Consider the following 21695-nt stretch of genomic DNA (forward strand, 5'->3'; position numbering starts at 1 on the left):
GGGATTACAGTGATGTTGGTCTTTCTGTTACTTTGTCCATGACATTTTTCACACACATTCATGGTTCCCAGAGGATGAAGAATCTCCCTTTTCCTCTAGCACACCATGAGGTTGAAATTCGTGGTTTTGAGTGAAATCCTTCAATAACTACTGGATGGTTCTCATCCATTGTGGTAACTAGTTTTAATTGTTTTGCACTTCCTGTTCCCTCGTCTTTAAGTGTTGTTTGTATGTGTTTTTTCTTTAGATGCCTGAAATAAGGTCTGTGTTTAACAAAAACTGAAGAGATTTTAATGTTTTAAGTCACGCGACCGTGGTGTAGTTCCTTAATAGCCTCACGTTAGCTTTTCACTTCTGCTGATTGTGTTCATGCATCAAAAAATCATCAAAGTGGAGTTCATAGTGAAGATTATCTTGGTGCACAGAATGTTTAAGTATCATACAAGTTTGTTTCACAAAAATAGTTTTCTGTAATAATCCAAAATCCAATTAAAAAATATATTTTTGTTGGTATCACTCATTGACTTTTTGCTTCTTCACAGAATATTTTATTCATCCCCTTTGGCAGATCAAAGAATATGGCAACGAACAGAGCGCTAAACACTTGTGTGCGTGCTGATAGGTCGCAGAGGCCCACGCAAGGATAAACAAAGGATAAACCTCATTGACTTGGTTATCTTAGGGTTTTACTTCTGCTGATTGTATTCAAGCTTCAAAAATCATAAAAGTTGTTTAGATGTGAAGATTATCTTGATTAACAAAACGTCTAAGTATCATAAATGTCTGTTTATGAGTATATGTTCTGCACTAATCCAAAATACAATTGGCTTTTTATTGAGGGAACCAGTGTTATATAACTTCCTGTTACGTCGTCCCTACAGTGCTCATTTCCTGCTAAACATCAGCATATTAGCATTGTACCCAAAATAATGCTGCGTTTAAGTGAAATCTCACAGAGATGCTGCCATGAAAGCGAGTATCTCTACAGGTGGCCAATCTGGTTTCCTAATTAATCGATTTATTTGAAAAGAAATTGTTTCCCCCGTTAATTATGAGCTAAAAAGGTGTGGTATATTTTTTTATTTCATTCTAGGTTACAGGTATTGGTTGGACACTCCCAAAGAGCAGGACTCGCCTAAAGAACTGTTGCAACAGAAAAGTAAAACAAACATCAACATGACGTCACTCAGTGTGACACGATTTATCTGAGGAAAACCAAACATATGAACAAAGACAGAAATGTGAATTAGGCATATGGCGCACCTTTTAAACCGACTCATGAACAGATAAAGGATTAAGGTGCATTCAGGAACACCAGTACATCAGGTGTTAAAGGAAACAAAACAACACAAGAAGCTCTTCTGGAAGGCAGTGACACAATGTGTGCTGTTTTATTACTGGTTCTGTGACTTACTGTGCAACAGTAGAGTGTCATATATTAAATGCTTTACACAACCTTTAAAAAAAAAAAAAAAAATGCTCTGGCCGTTAGTTATAAGTTATATTTTTCAAATCCAACAGTTTTAAAGCTCATAGAAGCAACAAGATCCACTCAATTAACTCCATTTATCAGGGTTTACTCATGCATGTGGAGTTGACGACATGGAAAGAAATGCAACATCGAGAATCAAGCGCTCACTCACTCACATCGATCTACACATTTTTCTGAAGGTGTCAATAGGTCCCAAAAAAAAAAAACCAAGTGGAAACAAACAGATCCATGAGACGCTCAGGGAGAAAAAAACAAACCACCCACTAGCTCTTTGACAAACAAACACGGCAGCGATCAGAGCAGGAGGTCGGTGACCGAGGGCAGCAGCTCCGACAGCTCCGCCTCCACGTTGGCCACCTGAGCGACGGGGTTGCCGCGGAGATCGAGGCGCTTCAGCTTGGGGCAGGAGGCCAGCGGCTGAAGATCCGCCAGTGTGGAGATTTCTGTGCATTATTGGGGTTAAAGTTTAAAAAAACAGGAAGTGTGTGCTGTGTTGTTGTTGCTGTTTTTTGTGTTTTTATGTTCATATATATATATATACTTTTGCATTTTTATATTTCTGTGTACAAAATAGTTAATGTTTATCCTTTTTTTCTTCTTGGACCTCCTTGATTTTTTTTTGGGTTTATTTGTCTGTTTCTGTGTATTATTGAGCATAAGTAACCGGAGTCAAATTCCATGTATGAGTACGTATACATGTCCAATAAAGCTGTTTCTCATTGTTCTGATTCTGTGGAGCGTTTAGAAGGAGAGAGGGCACCGCTGCAAACGTGACATCCTCATGTCAAATATGACACCATGATGTGAATTAATACTTCTAAATATAAAAACACCCAGAGGACTTTTATCTGCATGAGAAGGCATGCGCTGGTATCATAATTCAACTGCCACTACACAACAACAACAAAAAAAAAAAAAGAGGAAAAAACTTGAACGCCGCCTCGGTGTCATAACCTGTAAAGGCGTGAGGGAGAGAGAGCAGTAAAGTGTCTCCTCTCCTCCTTAATGACGCCGTTTGCTTTGTGAAATTGACGCTGATTGTGTTCACTCCATCGCCAAACAAAAAGTTTCAGGTGAAAACAAATATTACTGGCGGCAGTGAAGCTGAAGGGGCCGCAAATGTCCTGATCTCTGTAAACAGCGGCTACCTGGTGTGCCTTTTACATCACGCCGTCAGCTGCTCGTGGCCTTTAGCACGACTGCTTTTTTTTAGCTGGACGAGATGAATTGATCTCTATGAAAGCGGTGCTACAGGATCATTAACACAGATCCAGAACAGGACGCTCTCCAGCAAACAAACACACAAATGATTCATCTCTCTTTCATAAAACGGAGTGTGTGAATGGCCTTGGTGCCATTTCTATTCAGTTCAATGATTGTAAAATATAAAACAGCCAACAAACAGCTAAAACAACATTCCTTTCTAGTGAGAGGCGAACAGATTTTGAAAAACTTGCCATCAGAACGGATTTTAAAGATTTTAACACTAAGGTGAAAGTATGGCTTAAACTAGCGGTTCACAAGCTTTTTACTTAAAGGGGTAGTTTGGATGTTTTGAAGTGTGTTTGTATGAAGTACTTCTACACAGTCAGTGTTTTACTACAGTAGATGGAGTTTAGAGAAACAGACAGGAGAACCAGCACGGAGCAATTCAATGTTCTGCTGTGGACGTATTTTAGAAACCTAAAAGAATCAATATCAGTTTACGTGGACGCTATATTTAGAATGTTTTCACCTCTTAAATGCATTACAATAACTGCACAGAACTGATGAATGTTACAATCAAACCAAATAGATGCTATAACTACAGGAAGCTTCAGTAAATGGATGAATTTTGAGCAGATTATTTATTGTTAATATCTGCATCAGAGAAAAGTTTTCCTGTTATTTTTTAGGAACTTTTAATAAAAAATCTCTGTATTATGTTTTTTTGGACTTTCAGATATACTTTCTAGGCTTATTTTTGGACAACTTTTCGATTTTTCTTCGCCTTGACGCCTGGCCGCTGCTCTATTTGCTCTTTGGTTGCTTTTTTGAACGCAGGGTGAAGCTGTTAGCAGAGAGGGAAGGCTGTGTGAATGTAGCTTGTGTTCATGTCATCGACGTGCACCTTAAATAATAATCCTAACATGACATAACATTAATTTAGTTTTCTTCACAGAAATGGATGAAATCTTTTGGAGGCCGGAACGAAAGATTTGTAGAACAAATCTGAGATACGTGGGTTTGTATAGTACATCAATTTTCATTTCCATTTTTCTGTTTTTAAATAATTTGCCATCATTGTTCTTAATGGTTATTTCAATTACGGTCTGAAGTGGCTGTTTTTCCTGTTTGATTAGACCGTATTGTGTTTGTATTCGTTTAAAGTAGAAGTAGGGACAAGGTCTGCTAATTAGCTACGATCCCTCATACACACTGCTTCTGTTGCACTTCACTTAAATGAATTCAAATAAATCAATTACATCAAAATGTTAGGATACTGTTGTTCTTCAAGAGGACTTCTTCCAGTTTGGGAAGGTGATACACTCCTTCCAGATTTTCTATAGAGTTGTTATCAGCCTCCAACACCTGCAAACGGGAAGAAACAATAAAAATGTAATCAAACATGTTGCAGAAAAACAAGTAATCTTTCTTATGGTCATCTACAAGCTGTGTTCCACACACAAAGAACACAAACTCTGCCCGTGTAGGACATATAACCAGATCTCATCACCTCCAGGCACTGCAACATGGCGAACTGAGGAGGCAGCCGATGCAGCTGATTGGAGGAGAGGTTTATATGGGTGACCAATAACAGCTGGTCCAGGTGGCATAAAGTGGTCAGGTTCTGTTAGAGAGAAAAGAAAATACTTTCAGAACTTATGAAAATAATAATAATAATAAGCTAATTAAATATACTTGTATAGTTTTGAACCAACCTTGTCAGAAATACTGAAGACGCGTACTTCGGCGTACTCCATTTTAAGGATGGTGTTTTCAATCATGAACTTGCTGCACAGATCGCTGTAATAAGCCGAGCGCATGGAATCCACTTCCTGATGGAGAGAAAGTGAGTCAGTGATCTTATGATCCTGGTCGGGTTCATAGACTCTGTGTGTGTGTGTGTGTGTGTGTGTGTGTGTGTGTGTGTGTGTGTGTGTGTGTGTGTGTGTGTGTGTGTGTGTGGGTTTAGGACTCACTCTCAGTGTTTGGAAATGAGCCAGCGTCTCCTTCTCGTATCCCAGAGGGTCCAGCGCCCTCATCAGGAGGATGATGGTCAACAAACACCCTGACACCAGAGAGAAAGAGCGTTTTAATGATACCAGCAGCAGTTGGTGAAATGTATTTCATTTAAAGGAGGAAGTTAAAGGACGTGATGCCTTTAGATGTACGTACACTTATTGAGCGGCTCCAGCTCTTGTAGCTGGTTGCACGACTGCAGCTCGGACTGTAACACCGAGGTCTTCTCCACTGAGAGTTCACTCCTACAGAGAAAGAAAACCAACACTTGTTACTCTTTAAAAAGAACTAAACAAATGTGCTGACGTTGTGTAAAATGATACAGATCTGCACACCAGGTCGCTCCGGTTAGACGGATTTAAACGCCTCATGATGTTGTTCTGATAAATACAGAGTTGCTTTTTAGAGCCGAGTATTTCCATTCAGTGTTGTTTTTCCCATCCATCCAAAGATGCACTTTATGGTTCCCTCTATAGATAAACGTCTTGTAAACAAGCTTTGTAAAAGTGTTTGATTTCAATTCAAACCAGATTTCTTTTTAGTTTAGGGGGTATGATTTAAATTTTGTTTCATATTTATTCTCATTATTATCTACCCAAGATCTTCCTTGTTGCCAGTGTTTTGGTACTTTTTGTAAAAAGAAAAAAAAAACGTTGAATGAAATCTTAAGTAAAGAGGTAAAAAATGAAACACCAAAGTATGGTTTACATTTTGTACTACCTTGTCATTTGCAAGTGCCTTCATCATTTCAAGTGTTGATTGTAGAAAGAAATGTTATGTATATTGTGTTTTTATCTGTTTTCTCTCTTTCTTGCGAGACAACTCAGAGCGCTTTTTGTTAAAAAAATCTCTAAAATTCTCAGAAAGCCGCTGGTAGCGTCACTGTGAATGAAGCGGTTACCATCGACCTGCCGGCGCTTTTCTGCTAAATGAAACACTATATGGACACTTTAACGCCTTCTAAACCCACAATGCATCACAAGCATTTGTGACATACCACAGCTGTTGCAACTAGTCTATTGAATAGAGTAGTACAGTACTAGTATTACATTATACACTAATAATATATATCAAAGCTACAGAAGATTATGGAATACGAAGGAAAATACCAGTAAATATACAAAACATGCTCGTAACTACTTCAAAAATACTAATGTAAATGTATTTCTTGAGTACATGTGATAAAGTATACTACCACCGCTGTTACAAAGTATATAATATAAATACAGTAGTGGTTAGAAAGTACATTATACACCAATAATATATCACAGATTTGAAACAGTACTTTAAGAACATCAGGTATACAAAGGAAAATACCAGTATATATATAAAACATGTAGGTAAGTACTACATAAAGGCTTCTGGCTAAATATACGTCATATATACTAAATTTATACTACAAGCATACGCGATATAGTAGAGTACCACCCCTGTTGCATATTATCAGTAAAAACGTAGTAAGACATTTTTTTATAAATCAAGGCTACATATTTACAAAAAAGTACGTGAAGAAAATTACAATATACAAAATAAATAAATAAAAAAATTCCATAAATGACTTACTTACTGTCATATATAAAAAACTTTTATTATCTACTATAATAATTTCTTAAAGGGAAAACATTGCACCAAATAAGAAAAGCATAAAAATCACAAGACAGTACCTGAAAAGTTCCTGATCCGTAGCAGAGTCCCGACACCAACTCTCAGTCCGACCTGCGGAGGTTAAAGTTCAAATAAATAAAGTTAAAACTGACATTGTGTCGACGCTTCAACGTGAAGACGGCGTGTAAAGACGGCCGACGTGCATCACCTGTGTACAGAGCACAGTCTCTGTGAGTGTATTTCTCCGTCCAGTGGACAGTCAGGTTGTGTTCATTGCTGATGTCACTTATCGTTCCAGGAGGGAGATCACAGATCTGAGCCGGAGTTAAGGTCGAAAAGTAATAAATGTAGATTATTTCATTATATTACGCAGGTGAAAAGGAAGAGTTTGATTATGACTAACAATCAGACAAGAAAGACTAAAATATAACATCCTCAATGGAATAGCAAAATAGTCATTTAGACGAACTAAACTTTTATAAATTAATTTAGATTTGCACAGACAAGTAAAACATTAATAAATATTAAGTTTTGTTTCGTGGAATATACGTCACTGAGTGAGTGACCACAAATGAAAAGTGTCACAGCTGCTCTAATAAAGATTAATATTAACACAGGACTATGAATGAAAAGAGAAAGGATTATGATTACAGACAGACAGACAGACAGGAAGGAAAGAAAGAAAGAAGGAAGGAATGGAAGAAAAAGAAAAACAGAAAAAGAGGAAAAGGAGTTAGGACGAAAGGAAGGAAGGAAAGAAAGAAGGAAGGAAGAAGGAAAGAACAAGTGGAAGGAGGGAAAGAAAGAAAGGAGGAAGGAAGAGGGAAAGAACAAAAGGAAGGAAGGAAAGAAAGAAAAATCATAATCGTTACTTGTCTCGCATTACAACATATCTGTTTCTAAGACGGCTGAGAAAACTCCCGACGTCATCAATTCCTTTATTAGTGACGATGTTTGACACGACTGGGTGTAATGAGGAACGCTTTGCTTTTGGTTTTTGATGTTCGCATTTTTACGTCTGTTTTTGTTGTTGTGGCAATCTGTACAAAAAAAAAAAAAAAATATATATATATATATATATGATTGGTTGAGGCTGAGTTTGTTGACGTTGAGATCAGCTCAGCTTTGATTTTGAGCGTCGCTCAGCTACAAGAAGTGACGAGTTTGTAGCTTCATGTCGCCTCCTTCCATTAAAAAATGACTTGCAGCCTGAAGCTCGTAGTATGAACGCGTTGCATATACAAACACTGATCACTGTGAAGACTTCCCTTCCTCATACATTCTGCTGTCTCCTCTGTGTCACCGTCACCTGATAAGGTAGAGGAGCTTTTTAAAAGAAAAAAGAAAACTGCACGTCTGTGGTAAAGGTGACATTCCTTTCCATCACACTGATCAAAGATTTGTGATGAAACCCATGCACATTCCTCAGCATCTTATCAGCGAGGACGGGATGTTAAACTGGCATCTTGTTCGGTCTGCGGCACACGATAATAATGATAATAATGATAATAATGATAATGATGATGATGATGTCTGAGGTGTGATCAGCTGGTAGATAAAGGATACCCACACGGGGCTGTGTTTGAAGCGGGGTGGACGCTCCTCCACTCCAGTCTCTGAGGCTGACCGTCGAGGACCAGCAGCAGGCCGACGGACTGCCAGTTCATAAAAGTAATGGAGGGATAAAACAACGTGAGAACGAGGAAGCTGTTTTATTATGAGCTAAAAAAACACAAACAGGTGAAGAAGAAGATGCTCACGTTAACGGGCCTGGAGAAGGCGACGGACACTCTCTCCTCCTCCCGACTGACGAACACACAGCTGATCATCTCCTCACGCTCCGCTGGCAACAAGAAATGTGTTACTTATGAAACATGAGTGGCACAAACGAAAAGCACAGCAAATACTTTCATAAGAGATAAGATAAGATAAGATAAGATAATCCTTTACTAGTCCTGCAGCGGGGACATTTACAGGATTACAGCAGCAGAGAGTATAGTGCAAACTAGAGACAGTAAAAATCTATTTCAAAACAAGTATTATAAATAAGTAATAAAACGTTAAAGAATAATAAATAAGTTAAAAAGTTAAAAATCCACAATAACTAAAATATTATATATACAGACAGAATAATTGTTGTGTTCATTCATGCGCAAAAAAGTGCACTTTCTACGTATTTGCACATACAGACACGATTTAAATGGACTCACCTCTGCCTAGCAACCAGCGATAGTAGAACCAGGCGCTCTGGTCGTTTGGGTCGGTGAAGAAAGCGTTCTGTACAAGCTCATATTCTGAGAAAAATAAAAAGGTATAATTATTATAATTATTAATGATAAATGATAAATCCAAATGTCCCCACTAAGGCCCTAAACCCTGAACCCTCAGGGACTAAACTGATGTCACCTGATGAACGGTAAATGGTCTGGAAATACAAATGGGACATCACTTTCAGTTTCAAACAGTTACCTTGACAACGTCCTATCATGTCATGAACAATTGTGGGTTATCATCTTTTCAGATATTTTTTTTACTCGTCTTTACTTTAACGTCTTCCAGGCTTTTGCTTCACCAGATGAGGGGTATTTGTCAAATAATCTATTTACTTGTTTTGGTCAAAAAAGCTTCAATACATTTTTTTTTTTATGAATAAAGCTGTTTAATAAAGTCCTGTGATTATTGTGTGTTTTAATGTTCCATCTTTAAACCTTAATGTTTCTGTATAAATTGAATATACCAGGCTGAACACAAATGTGCCGTCCTGTTTGTTAACCTTTTTATTAACGTCACCGATCTCAACTGGCAACCCCTGTGTTTAACGTCACATTTCTTTGAATTGTGGGTAATTCCCTTGAGCAAAGTCTGCAGAAATGAGGACTTACAGAAAGTGTTCATAAAAGGCTCAACATGTCTCAACGATTTCACATCGGGACAGAACCAAACCCTCATGGGTCTCGTTGTGAAGCGTCAGACTGCCCCCTGTCTGCTGCTGTCAGGCAGTACAGACCACCCAACCTTTAATTCATTTGCTGAGTCGTCGTTTTCACCTTTGATGAGCTGCTCCTCACAGACGCGGTGGGAGTGGGTCTGCGGTGAAGGCGGCGGGGAGGACCGTGGAGGCCGGCGGCGGGCGGCGGGGTCTCGGGGACTCCGGGTGGAGCAGCGGCAGCAGGGTGCTGCGGTAGTGCCAGCTGGAGTAGTTGGAGAAGTTGGAGCCGATGAGGCGATCGGTGAACGCCAGCTCCTGATCCACGGGCACGCCGGACATCTTCACCACCATCCGGCGGTAATCCCAGCAGTGGACTGGAGGACGGATGGAGAACAGGAAGTGAGACATGGGTGGAGAGAGTGTGTAGAGTAAAGATAGCAGGTCGAGAGAAATGACTCACAGTTGCGGTCGTCCAGGCTCAAGCAGCGATCGCATAAACTCAGCTCTCTGGCCCAGTCCGGTCGAGGCAGGCGGGTGGAGACCCAACCCCGGTGGTGCCAGCTGCCGTAGGACTTTGGGTTCACTTTCAGGCAAGACTCCAGAAAGGACAGCTCGACCTCGTAAGTCTTCTGCAGGTCATCCTCCTCCCTAGAGTAAAAAAACACAACAACAGAAAAATATCATTCTACTGACGATTTACCATTCAAATTCCGTATAGTTTGACGAGATAACTGTTCGTGCTCTTACTTCACGGTCTCCAGGTGCAGTAGGATCTCTCTTCTGTAGTTCCACAGCGTTCCAAAGTCGGGGTTGGATGAAAGGAGCTGCTGGGTAATCTGGAGAGCCCCCTCATCCCAAACGCCCTCTTTTCTCTGGCATACAGGACCGAGTGAGACAGACGGACAGACAAACGCAGGAAAAGGACAAAAGAGAAATGAGCAAAAGAACAAAACAAACATGAAACTACTAAATAGGCACAGATTAGTCACTGAATATATTATAAATAATAAGCATTAAACATGACATTTGGTTTAAATACTGAACTTTAACGGCCATATAAGGGATGCAGCTTATTCTGAGCCCATTTGTCCAAACAGAAGACTCAACTCTTTAAAAACAGGTCTAAGGTATATAGTTTACATTTTTAAATAAGTGATTTCCTAAAAAACAGCAGGGCGCTGTAGTTTTTTTATTGATTAAAACAAACTAGAATGTGTTTCCATGGTTACAAAGGAACTTGTCCTCCACGTCTCATGGTGGGATGACCAGCTACATCAGACTTTAGCTGACGACTTTTCACACCTCCTTCACCATCATCATCCGGCAGCAAATAAAGGATTCGTTTCCACTGCAAAATCCCTTTTTTAACAATAGAATAGTCTGTCACTGCTCTTATGCATTTCTAGATTTGTTTGTGTTTTAAAGTATTTTCACGTTTCTTTCATTAGTATATGTTTTGATGTTGTTTGTGAGCCCCAAACCAAAGACACAATTCTACTATTATGTGATAGAAAAACTGTTATTATATCTTGAAACATGTCAGAGAATCAAGAGCCTTGTAATGGAATATATACATACAGTACCAGTCAAAAGTTTAAACACACCTTCTCATTCAATGGTTTTTCTTTATTTTTATTATTTTTTTCTACGTTGTAGATTAATATTGAAGACATCCAAACTATGAAGGAACACATATGGAATTATGTGGTAAACAAACAAATGCTCAACAAACCAGAATATGTTTTATATTTTACATTCTTCAAAGTAGTTGAATGAGAAGGTGTGTCCAAACTTTTGACTGGTACTGTGTATATATAATATATATATACATATATACATATATATATATATATATATATATATATATACATATATATATAGTATAAGTGTGTCTTGGAGAAGCGATAACCTTTGAGAAACAGGTGTCTCGTGCAGCCACGTATATCTTCAGCTTCTTCTCCCTCTCCTTCCTCTTCTCCTCCTCCTGCTGGGCTGTAGTCTTCACCTTCACTCGGCCATGCTGTCAAAATAAACCACAAAAACAAAGAAAAATACAATTAAATACTAATCACTCCATGTACAATGTGAACACTGAATATAAATCAACATGTGAGGGTGTAAGGACAGAGGATGTGAGGGTGTAAGGACAGAGGATGTGAGGGTGTAAGGACAGAGGATGTGAGGGTGTAAGGACAGAGGATGTGAGGGTGTAAGGACAGAGGATGTGAGGTCTAAGGACAGAGGATGTGAGGTGTAAGGACAGAGGAGGATGTGAGGGTGTAAGGACAGAGGATGTGATAAGGGATGTGAGGGTGTAAGGACAGAGGATCTAAGGACAGAGGATGTGAGGGTGTAAGGACAGAGGATGTGAGGGTGTAAGGACAGAGGATGTGAGGGTGTAAGGACAGAGGATGTGAGGGGTGTAAGGACAGAGGATGTGAGGGTCTAAGGACAGAGGATGTGAGGGTGTAAGGACAGAGGATGTGAGGGTCTAAGGACAGAGGATGTGAGGGTATAAGGACAGAGGATGTGAGGGTGTAAGGACAGAGGATGTGAGGGTGTAAGGACAGAGGATGTGAGGGTGTAAGGACAGAGGTGTAAGGACAGAGGATGTGAGTAAGGACAGAGGATGTGAGGGTCTAAGGAGGGTCTAAGGACAGAGGATGTGAGGGTGTAAGGACAGAGGATATGAGGGTGTAAGGACAGAGGATATGAGGGTGTAAGGACAGACAGAGGATGTGAGGGTGTAAGGACAGAGGGTGAGGGTGTAAGGACAGAGGATGTGATGTGAGGGGTAAGGACAGAGGATGTGAGGGTGTAAGGACAGAGGATGTGAGGGTCTAAGGACAGAGGATGTGAGGGTCTAAGGACAGAGGATGTGAGGTGAGGAGGTGTGGGTCTAGGACAGAGGATGTGAGAGGGGAGGACAGAGGATGTGAGGGTCTAAGGACAGAGGGTGAGGGTCTAAGGACAGAGGATGTGAGGGTCTAGGACAGAGGAGGTGAGGGTCTAGGACAGAGGATGTGAGGGTCTAGGACAGAGGATGTGAGGATGTGAGGGTCTAGGACAGAGGAGGTGAGGATGTGAGGTCTAGGACAGAGGAGGATGTGAGGATGTAAGGACAGAGGATGTGAGGGTCTAGGACAGAGGATGTGAGTGAGGAGGTGAGGGTCTAGGACAGAGGAGGCGAGGAGTCTCTCACCATCCTCCCTGTCCGTGCAGGAGACTCTGCAGATGTTCCTGGTGGGAAGCAGAGATGCATTCAGGGTTTACAGCAACAATCACTTCCCATTAAAAGCTGAGCATCACATTTAAATAAACAGCCCTCATTCTGCAGGTAGCATGCAGACTAGCCCCGTCCCAGTCAACAACACTGTGCTGCATAAGAACTACAAAACTACAGAACTACAGAAAACCATTGTTAATTACAGACGACCCCTGAACGCAGCACAGCGTCACACCATGCAGCACTCACCTGTGTGGTCTTTACCTGGCTTGTTGTGTGTTTTTCAGAGTGTAGTTTGATTTGTCATGTCACTACCAGGGTTTCTAACGACTACAACTCTTCACTTCCGTCTCATGACATCTACGTCACGGAGGGAGCGTCATTTCCTGATGGTGGTGGTTTTGTCGCCCTCTAGTGGCCACAACTGGGAACTGCAGTAAAACACATATATACAGTATAAACAGTGCAAGTATATATATAAAACAAGTATTCAGGTGTTTTACTTAGTAGTAGAATTAACAATACTACAATGCAGTAGTACAATCTTAAAATGTATCAAAGTTTCTTTTCTCTAGTACTGTACTTAGTAAACTTTGTAAACCAGAATATGTTTTATATTTTACATTCTTCAAAGTAGTTGAATGAGAAGGTGTGTCCACACTTTTGACTGGTACTGTATATATATAATTAATCTGAAAAGTATCAAGTATTCAATTGGAGAAGAGGTATAAAGAAGCATAAATATGAGATACTCATGTAAAGTACATGTACCTACAAAGTTTACTAAGTACAGTACTAGAGAAAATATACTTTGATACATTTTAAGATTGTACTACTACATTGTAGTATTGTTAATTCTACTACTAAGTAAAACACCTGAATACTTCTTGCAGCACTGTTTATACTAAACATTTTACTTGTGTGATCTTTTTTTGCTTTTTTATACATATTTAATAAGTTTTCTTAGTGGGAGCCTGCATTGAGTGTAGTACAATCTTAAAATGTATCAAAGTATATTTTCTCTAGTACTGTACTTAGTAAACTTTGTAGGTACATGTACTTTACATGAGTATCTCATTTTTATGCTTCTTTATACCTCTTCTCCAATTGAATACTTGATACTTTTCAGATTAATTATATATATACAGTACCAGTCAAAAGTGTGGACACACCTTCTCATTCAACTACTTTGAAGAATGTAAAATATAAAACATATTCTGGTTTGTTGAGCATTTGTTTGTTTACCACATAATTCCATATGTGTTCCTGGAGATGAAATATCTGAATACTTCTTCCTTCCTGCTACAATGTAAAAATACTCTTTTACAAGTAAAAGCATTCAAAATCTTACTGAAGTGAAAAAGTACAAAAGTATTAGTATCAAAATATACTTACCCAAAATAAAAGTACTTATGTAGCAGATTCATATAGTATATTATTTAGCAATGCAGGCTCCCACTAACAAAACTTATTAAATATGTATAAAAAAGCAAAAAAAGATCACACAACTTAATGTAGTAAATTATGTTTTATTTGACAGATAAAAGCAACATCCCCTGTCCAATAATTGGTGTTTTATAATAACTGCAGAATCCTGGGTCAAATTACCTTTCAAATTAAAAGCCTTTTACCAAAGACTAAGGCTAAAACACATCTTTTTGCACAGTTTCTAATTTATGATAATGATAATTTATACAAAGTTTGATTTCAAAATGATAAGGCCATTTAATTCATAATAATAAGTAAATAAAACTTTTTCTGACATATACTCAATCTTCAAACTATATATAAATGCTGCACACAACCGTTCTGCTTCACTGAGTCTTACTGCAACTCATTTCTTTCAGTGGACATTTTTCAATTACACTCTGACTTTAAAATGCAAGTATTTAAACTTTAGTATTTTAAATAGAGAGAGGAGAAAAAATATACATAACATGCTCAATTTTATCAACTTGGAAGGAAAATTCAGCAGCTTCTATGAATAAAATCCCAGTCAGACGGTTTCCCTCCTTCACCTAGAATTACTTTGTTTGGCAAATAGAATAAAAAAGACAATATATTGTGTAATGAATGTCTATTTAAGATCTGGTACCGTCTAATGATTAAAAGGTTTTCTTACAAGGTTTCATATTGATGCTGATATCACATGATACCATTTCTGCAATCAATATGAGACGAGGTGATTTTACAAAGTCAGTTTCATTTATATCAACATATATTTCAGCTTATCTGAAAACACCAGAAGCTCCTAGAGTATATTTCCATGCTCTGGTATTCTCTCATAATGTATCAGCACTTGGTCTTTTACATTAGAAACTAAATAAAGCAGAAGAATCTGTAAGTAAACAAGCTCTCAAAGGTCCTGGTTAATAAATCCAACAGCTATGTATAATATGGTCTCCTTCCTTCCTCTCTTTCTTCCATCTTTTTCCTTCCTTCCTTCCTCTCTTTCTTACTTCCTTACTGTCTTCCCCGTTCTTATTTTTTCTTTCTTTCTTTCCTTCTTCCTTCCTTCTTTCCTTCCTTCTTTATTCTGTCCTTCCTATTTCCTCTTTCTGTCTTTCTTCCCTTCCTTCCTCCTTTTTCCTTCCTTTCTTCCTCTCTGTCTAGAATCATAATCCTGTTTATTGCCAAGAAGGTTTTCACTCACAAGGAATCTGCTTTGCTGCATAACATCAACATAGTAAGGGAAAATAAAAATAAAAATAAAAGTGTGTACAAAAAACCAAGATACATAAATATAAAGTAGAAAATTACAGTAAAAATACAAAATATATGTCTGAATTATAGTTTTTCTCAATCGTCTTAACATTCTTTAACGTCTACAACAAACGTCGAACTTCACGACTCCATTTCATGTCGACAAAATGTAGTAACTCACCCAAATCATAATTTATGCTTCAGAATCTGGTTATTGTTTCTGTAAACTTGACAATGGCATCAAAATGAAAACTTGTTTTGTTGATTTGTCGTCTGGATATGTGTCTGGTTTTTTTGTGTAGCAACGTTTAACATTTACTTTGAACCGATCTTTCATGTAAAGTCATCAGTGAATAGAAAATCAATGCCAAAATAAAACCTGATGATGAGAAAAGCCTCAGTAGCTCAGTCAAAGAAAAACTATTATATTATATTATATTTTATCTCCTCACTGCACATAGCAACATGTCATATATATATATATGGAATATACATAAAACATAATACTGTAAGTCAGACTGATTGTGACAATTGAATGGATCATTTTTCAAACTCTTGTGAATAACGTGACATTTTCACTGAGAATCTACTCTTGGTTTACATTACATTAACATAATATTATTACTTGGATAATGTTTAACAAAGGCCTAAAATACATTTATTTTACATCATCGAGACTATTCTTCTTCTTCGTCAAAGTCCAGCTCGTCGTTTGGCAGCACAGATCTGTAACCAGACGTCTGAGAGAAGTTCAGGGTCATCTGGTTATCAAAGTTTCTGCTGATCTGAAGATGGGACAGCCAACCAATAACTTTATTAAAGGTTGGATCCTCCTTGGAGACAAAGACCCATCGATAGATGGACTCTCTCCTTTTACTGTGAAAGAAACAAACACAAAGTTCACTGTGACGTCACGCTGCTGATAATTAAGAGTTAGAAGTCCTTGAAGTGGAGGATCATGGGACATTATTTCAGGATAAATATGAAGGAATTATGCCATGACTTACACATATGATTTTTGTTCATTTAAAAGATAACTTGAAAATACTTATTTAAGATGGTGTAATTTGTCCTAAAACTTTTGGTTTAAGACTTTGAAAATACTTATTTAAAAATACTTATTTAAAAATACATTTTAAACTGACAAACATATGTGTTAAAATATTGTATCTTTCATCGTTGACTTTCGTACATATTTTTTCATAAATAAGGTCTCATGGGGGACACCGGAAGGGGCGGGACTTCTGTGCTAGAAATTAGGACCCCATTTCTTACTTACACTCTGGGTGAAAGATTTCCATGCTGCTGAGCTTAAGATCCGATGATTTCTTTTCGATCTCTTTGTCCAGCTTGTCAATTTCCTGGCTGATTTTGTTGTCCATGCTTTCATCCTTCTCCTTTCCATCTTTCCTCCTCTGGCCAATGCCCTTGGGTTTGATTAAGTTGACGTCAGGGACTAAAAAAAACAAAGCTCAGATCATCAGAATATATAAGGGAGAACACAGTTAATCATAAACCCCATCGCGGCGTGATACTCACTCAGTGACTTGGTTTTCGTGCCCGTCAAACTTCCCCTGTGTGCCGAGGCCTGCAGCTGGAGGAGCGTCTCCTTGAACCCCGTCATCAGCTCCAGCTCCCTCTTCTTGTACTCCTCCTCCAGACGCTGCTTCAGCACCATCTTCAGCTGCCTCCTCCTGAACTTCTCATCAATTCTCGCGTGGACGTCGTTCATCTCAGGGCGGAAGAGCCGGTCTCCGTTCCCCGCCACCATTTCCTCGATCTTCTGGAACAGCTCGTTGACCTGACCCGTGTCCATTCTCTTCGTGTTGTTCATGACGTGGTATTTGTTCTCGCACTTGTCTATCAGCCAGCGCAGAGCGCCGTGCTCCCTCTCGATGTGCTCCTCCACGGTTCTGTCCAACAGGTTGTCACCGTACGTGAACAGAACCATGGTGTGTTTCCAGACGCCGGCATCGAAAAGGTTCATGTGCTCCTCCAGGGCGTCCCGCTGAGCTTCCCTGAACCTCAGGTCCAACGGGACGACCAGCAGAACCGCGTGAACCCCGAAGGGCTCAGGGAGAGACCTCGGACTATTTCTTTGTCCCTCTCTTCGGTGCAGCAGGACGGATCCATCCGCCAGCCCGGGGTGTCGATCACCGTGACAGTCCTGCCGGCAGCTTCCCCGACCACCACCTGACAGGACTCATTCTCGCAGGTGGCGAACACTTCTTTACGCAGGAGGTTATTTCCTGTCGCGCTCTTCCCAAACGTCTTCTGACCGAGCATCACGACCGTCAGCTCCGGGAGTTCTTTACTGTTACCTGAGAAGAAGAAAAACTGCATGGTGAAAATCTACATTACATCCCATACATACAATACTAATAAAGTAAATAATTAAAGGGGAAAGTGTGTAGCATTTCGTGGGATCTATAAGCAGAAATTAAATTATAATATTCATAGCTATGTTTTCATTTGTGTATAATCACCTGAAACCAAGAATGGTCTTGTTTTCATTAGTTTAAATATCAGACCAAAGACTGAATATAAGAGGTGGATGTAGTTATTATGACTCCACCCATTGGGCGGCGGTTTTGAAGCCTTGAGTTCGGCATTATAACCGCCGCCATCTTGTTTTCCGCAACCAGTGAACAAAAGTGCTTAGAAGAGCATCCCTGCTTTATGGTCTGTTTGACTCTAAATGGAGCATCATTTACTAAATGAACATCATGCTGTATTGAAGAAGACTTGAAACTAGAGATTGAGACCATAAACTCATGTTTACAATGTTTACTGAGGGAATAAATCAAGAGAGAAGTAGAGTCATTTTCCCATAGACTTCTGTGATGCTAGATGATCGAACAATCGTTACCTCTGAGGAGTTTTCTTTTGTCCATGACTTGACTTTGCCTCATTTGCGCTGCCTTTTCCACTTTTGATCTTTTCTCTTCGATCGCCTTAAATATCTGTTCATCTGGGACAAAGTAGTCCCAACCATTTCCGGCCACAGTCTCAGTGATTTTCTCCAGCAGCTCCGTGATTTGCGTGCCGTCATCTTTATTCTTGTTATCCATGACGTGATATCTGTTTCCGCATTTTTCGACCAGAGACTGCAGCGCCTCTCCCTCCCCTTCGATGTACTCCTCCACGCTTTGAGTTCCCAGCCAGTCTCCTCTGGTGAAAACTACAATGGTGCGTCTCCAGACTTCTTCTCCGAGAAGCTCCACGTGTGACGTCACTGCTTTTAAGTGTTTGGCGTTGAAGGATGCGTCTGCGTCTATCATCAGCAGGAAGAGGTGAGGCCCAGGGAGGCACAGAAAAGGGCTGAGCTTCACTTCCTCCCTCATTGCTTCAGGAGAGTCATCCATGGAGAAGCCTTTCCACCAACCCGGCGTGTCAACAACAGTTGTTTTAGTTTCACCCATGAAACCCTGCCGGGCCGCAGAGTGTGCCGTTCTCTTCCCGTCTTCTTGCTCTTTGGATCCCAAAATGGAGTTCCCCACGGAGGTTTTCCCAACGCTTCGGCTTCCCAAGAGAATCAAGCGGAGTTCTGAGATGGTTTTCTTCTCTTCTGTGTGACAAAAACAAAGCTTTTACAGCAATTCACAGCAGTTATTGAACTCAACATACTAATTAGAGCCAAACAAATGTTTATATTAAGAAATCCATACATTTCTATTTTATTTTACAATGTAAATTTAATAAAATCCTTCAATACATTGACCATAAAAGTAGGCAAAAATTAAGAAAAAAATATTAAAATGTCTTAAGTCTTTGTAACTGCTTTATTTGACTCTAAATGGAGCATAATTTAAGCGATACTTTGAGGTGCATTTGAATCATAGGTAAATCGTTATTAAATCCTGAGGCCTGTTAAGATCCACACCTCAAATATAAACGGCTCATTCAACAGTATGATGCAGGAAGTGTTTGAGTGCATCCATCGTGACATTCACCTGGAATCAGTGCTTTCATTTGTCGTCTTTGCTCTTCGGACTTCCTCCTCCTGTTTCCCGCCCTTTCTGCTACATCTAGCTGCTTCTCTTTGATGGTGTTTAACATCTGCTCATCTATCTGGTAGTAAGTGCCTCCGTTATGCGCCGCCATCTCGTCTATCTTCTGCAGCAGCTGCGTCACCTGACCTGAGTTCCTCTTCTCCTTGTTACTAAACACGTGGTACCTGTTACCGCATCTCTCGGTCAACCACATGAGGGCGTCTCCCTCGCTCTCGATGTGCTGCTCTACCGTCTTCCCGCCGAGGAAATCCCCGCAGGTGAAGAGCACCAAGGTGTATCTCCAGACCCGCTCCCCGAGGAGCTTCATGTGCTCCTCCACGGTCCTCCTGCTCTCCGGGGAGAACGCAGAGTCTATGGGAACGACGAGGAGGAAGGCGTGAGGGCCGGGCGGACACCTGGAGGCGTTGAGTTTGAACCGTTGCTTGTCCCCCTCTGGGATCTCGGTGAGGGAGAAGGAGCTTCTCCATCCCGGAGCGTCGACCACGGTGAGCTGCCGGCCCTCCACCACCGCATGCCTCACTTCGATCTGAGCCGTTCTGGTTCGGCCGCACTCAAACCTCTCCTTTCTCAGGATGGTGTTGCCGGAGAAGCTCTTGCCAGCCCATCTCCCACCAATCAGGATGATTCTGACCTCCGACAGGACGGTGGTCTCCATCTCACCTGGAAGACAAAGGGAAAACATTTTTGGGGGACCAGAAATAGTGGCTGCTTTTTAATAACTTTGTGGAACAGCTTTCTTGGCTTGATGATAAGGTATTTTTGTTGTGATCAATTGGCTTTTCATAGAAAGTCCAAAGCAGATGAAAGACCAGCAAAACTAGGATGACGGTGCGATCACAGGTGCTACATTTCCTGCTTTGTGTGACTGACAGAAGAGGAATGATCTGGTGAACTTGTGTTTGTGTTGTTCCTCTGGGATTTTGTGTCAGAGTTATTTTTGACTCTGTAAATCCCTCCTTAGTCTGAAGATTGTCAGTGAGTTGAGACAAAAACATTTTTAGAATGACCCTGAACCAAAACAAAATCATGTTGAGACAAAATGAAAGAAGCTTCAAGGAAAACAAAAAAAACAATGACTCATCACCTCCCTGTGTCACATGTGCTGTGTGTTTTGTGATGAATAAAACAAATATGCAACTGATACTAAAAAATATAAGGAGTGACGAGACAAAACTGAAAGACTTGTAGGACGAAGTGCAACATAAAAACTTTACTTGTTTCTGTTCAGAGGCCGCTATCTGAACTACAATTAAAGGAGTTTAAATAATAAATAAATACATTTATCTACATATTAAATATGTAGATATATGTAAATACTAGATTCAATCATCTACACTATAAACCACAGCCTGGGAACTTATTATAGAACTGAATCGTGGCATCAACCACAATTAAAAAGGCTATATTTTTAATTTTAAATAGTAGCATGTGATCATTGAGGTGTGTCTCTTTCTCCTATGACTCAGTATTAACTGGAAACTATTTGGGTGGAGTTTCAAACTCAAGGAAACAGGATCTTTTTTGATAACCCAATGGTAAACAAAAACATCAGCGCTCTTTACTGGCAATCAAGTCAGGTCGAACTGGTTTTTGTTGGCACCAGTCTGCAGGTTGCTGATTTGTGTTTTTCTGTAAATGCATAAAAAAAACATCTCACAGTTTTGGAAAGGAAGCCTCTAGAAGGAATTGATACACTGTGGAAACCATAAACTTGTTTTGTTCTTAAAGTAAATTTAGTAGATTTAGTAGCTATATAAAGCGGATGAATCAAAGGTTGTTGCCATGGGACACCATGTGCTTCGAGAGCTGATCCGAGCTGCAAATAAAAGCTGCAAATAAAAGAAAAAACGAGGCACCCTGAATGCATCCATAAATGAGCACACACCCAAGTTGTTATAAATGTTTTGTCCTTAACTTATTTGCACGTTTGAATTAAAGTAAATACTTTTGCTCAGTCGCTTGAACAAGCTGATTTGGCCTCAAACCAGATCTGCACGTTGCACTGATCAAGCATAATCAGAATAATATAATAAAGAATGCCTTTCGAAAAAGAAAATCTATTTGTACAACATATCAATTCCTTGTTACTTATAAAGTACATACATTATTGCAAAGCAGGTTGAAACTATACAACTACACATTTATCTTCAACATTAACTCACCAAGATTGTTTTCCATTTTTACTGGTCTTCTCTTTTCAAAGTCAAGTTAGAATCAACTGAATAGAACCGAGTGTTTGAAGGAAACAGGACTTCAGGAGTTTACATCCTGACACAAGACTGAACAAGTTAGACAACAGAGGCAACAGCACAGGCAGGCACAGGGAGGCTAATATTGCAGCCAAACCGGTTTCACACCTGAGAGCCACAAACACGCACTTATAATCATGATGAATCATAATCATAGCAAAGCCTGCAGACAAAACATGCTTTGAAAACCTTTGTTGTCTTTTGTATTGAAGTCTATTTTGAGCAAAACCAAAGATGTGCGTGTTGATTGCATATT

At 39.7% G+C, this 21695-nt stretch overlaps 2 protein-coding genes across 2 annotated transcripts; both read right to left on the reverse strand.

The window, feature by feature from the left end:
• Positions 1–1065: 1065 nt before the first annotated feature.
• Positions 1066–12833, reverse strand: rabggta (Rab geranylgeranyltransferase subunit alpha). The gene is given in 19 exon segments (XM_054602777.1): positions 1066–1935; positions 3976–4063; positions 4209–4322; positions 4414–4530; positions 4675–4763; positions 4871–4959; positions 6379–6430; positions 6528–6633; positions 7886–7908; positions 7911–7974; positions 8080–8162; positions 8530–8613; positions 9367–9466; positions 9468–9622; positions 9709–9896; positions 9996–10120; positions 11158–11268; positions 12451–12488; positions 12724–12833. Coding segments are annotated over 18 exon segments (1740 nt in total). The 5' UTR covers positions 12454–12488; positions 12724–12833; the 3' UTR covers positions 1066–1786.
• Positions 12834–15854: 3021 nt separating this feature from the next.
• On the reverse strand, positions 15855–21368 carry LOC129094056 (GTPase IMAP family member 8-like). The gene is given in 8 exon segments (XM_054602070.1): positions 15855–16000; positions 16003–16053; positions 16457–16633; positions 16717–17244; positions 17247–17498; positions 18047–18745; positions 19131–19850; positions 21353–21368. Coding segments are annotated over 8 exon segments (2589 nt in total).
• Between the last annotated feature and the right edge of the window lie 327 nt (positions 21369–21695).

The sequence above is a fragment of the Anoplopoma fimbria genome, chromosome 8 (genome assembly GCF_027596085.1).
Source record: "Anoplopoma fimbria isolate UVic2021 breed Golden Eagle Sablefish chromosome 8, Afim_UVic_2022, whole genome shotgun sequence".
Taxonomy (NCBI): domain Eukaryota; kingdom Metazoa; phylum Chordata; class Actinopteri; order Perciformes; family Anoplopomatidae; genus Anoplopoma; species Anoplopoma fimbria.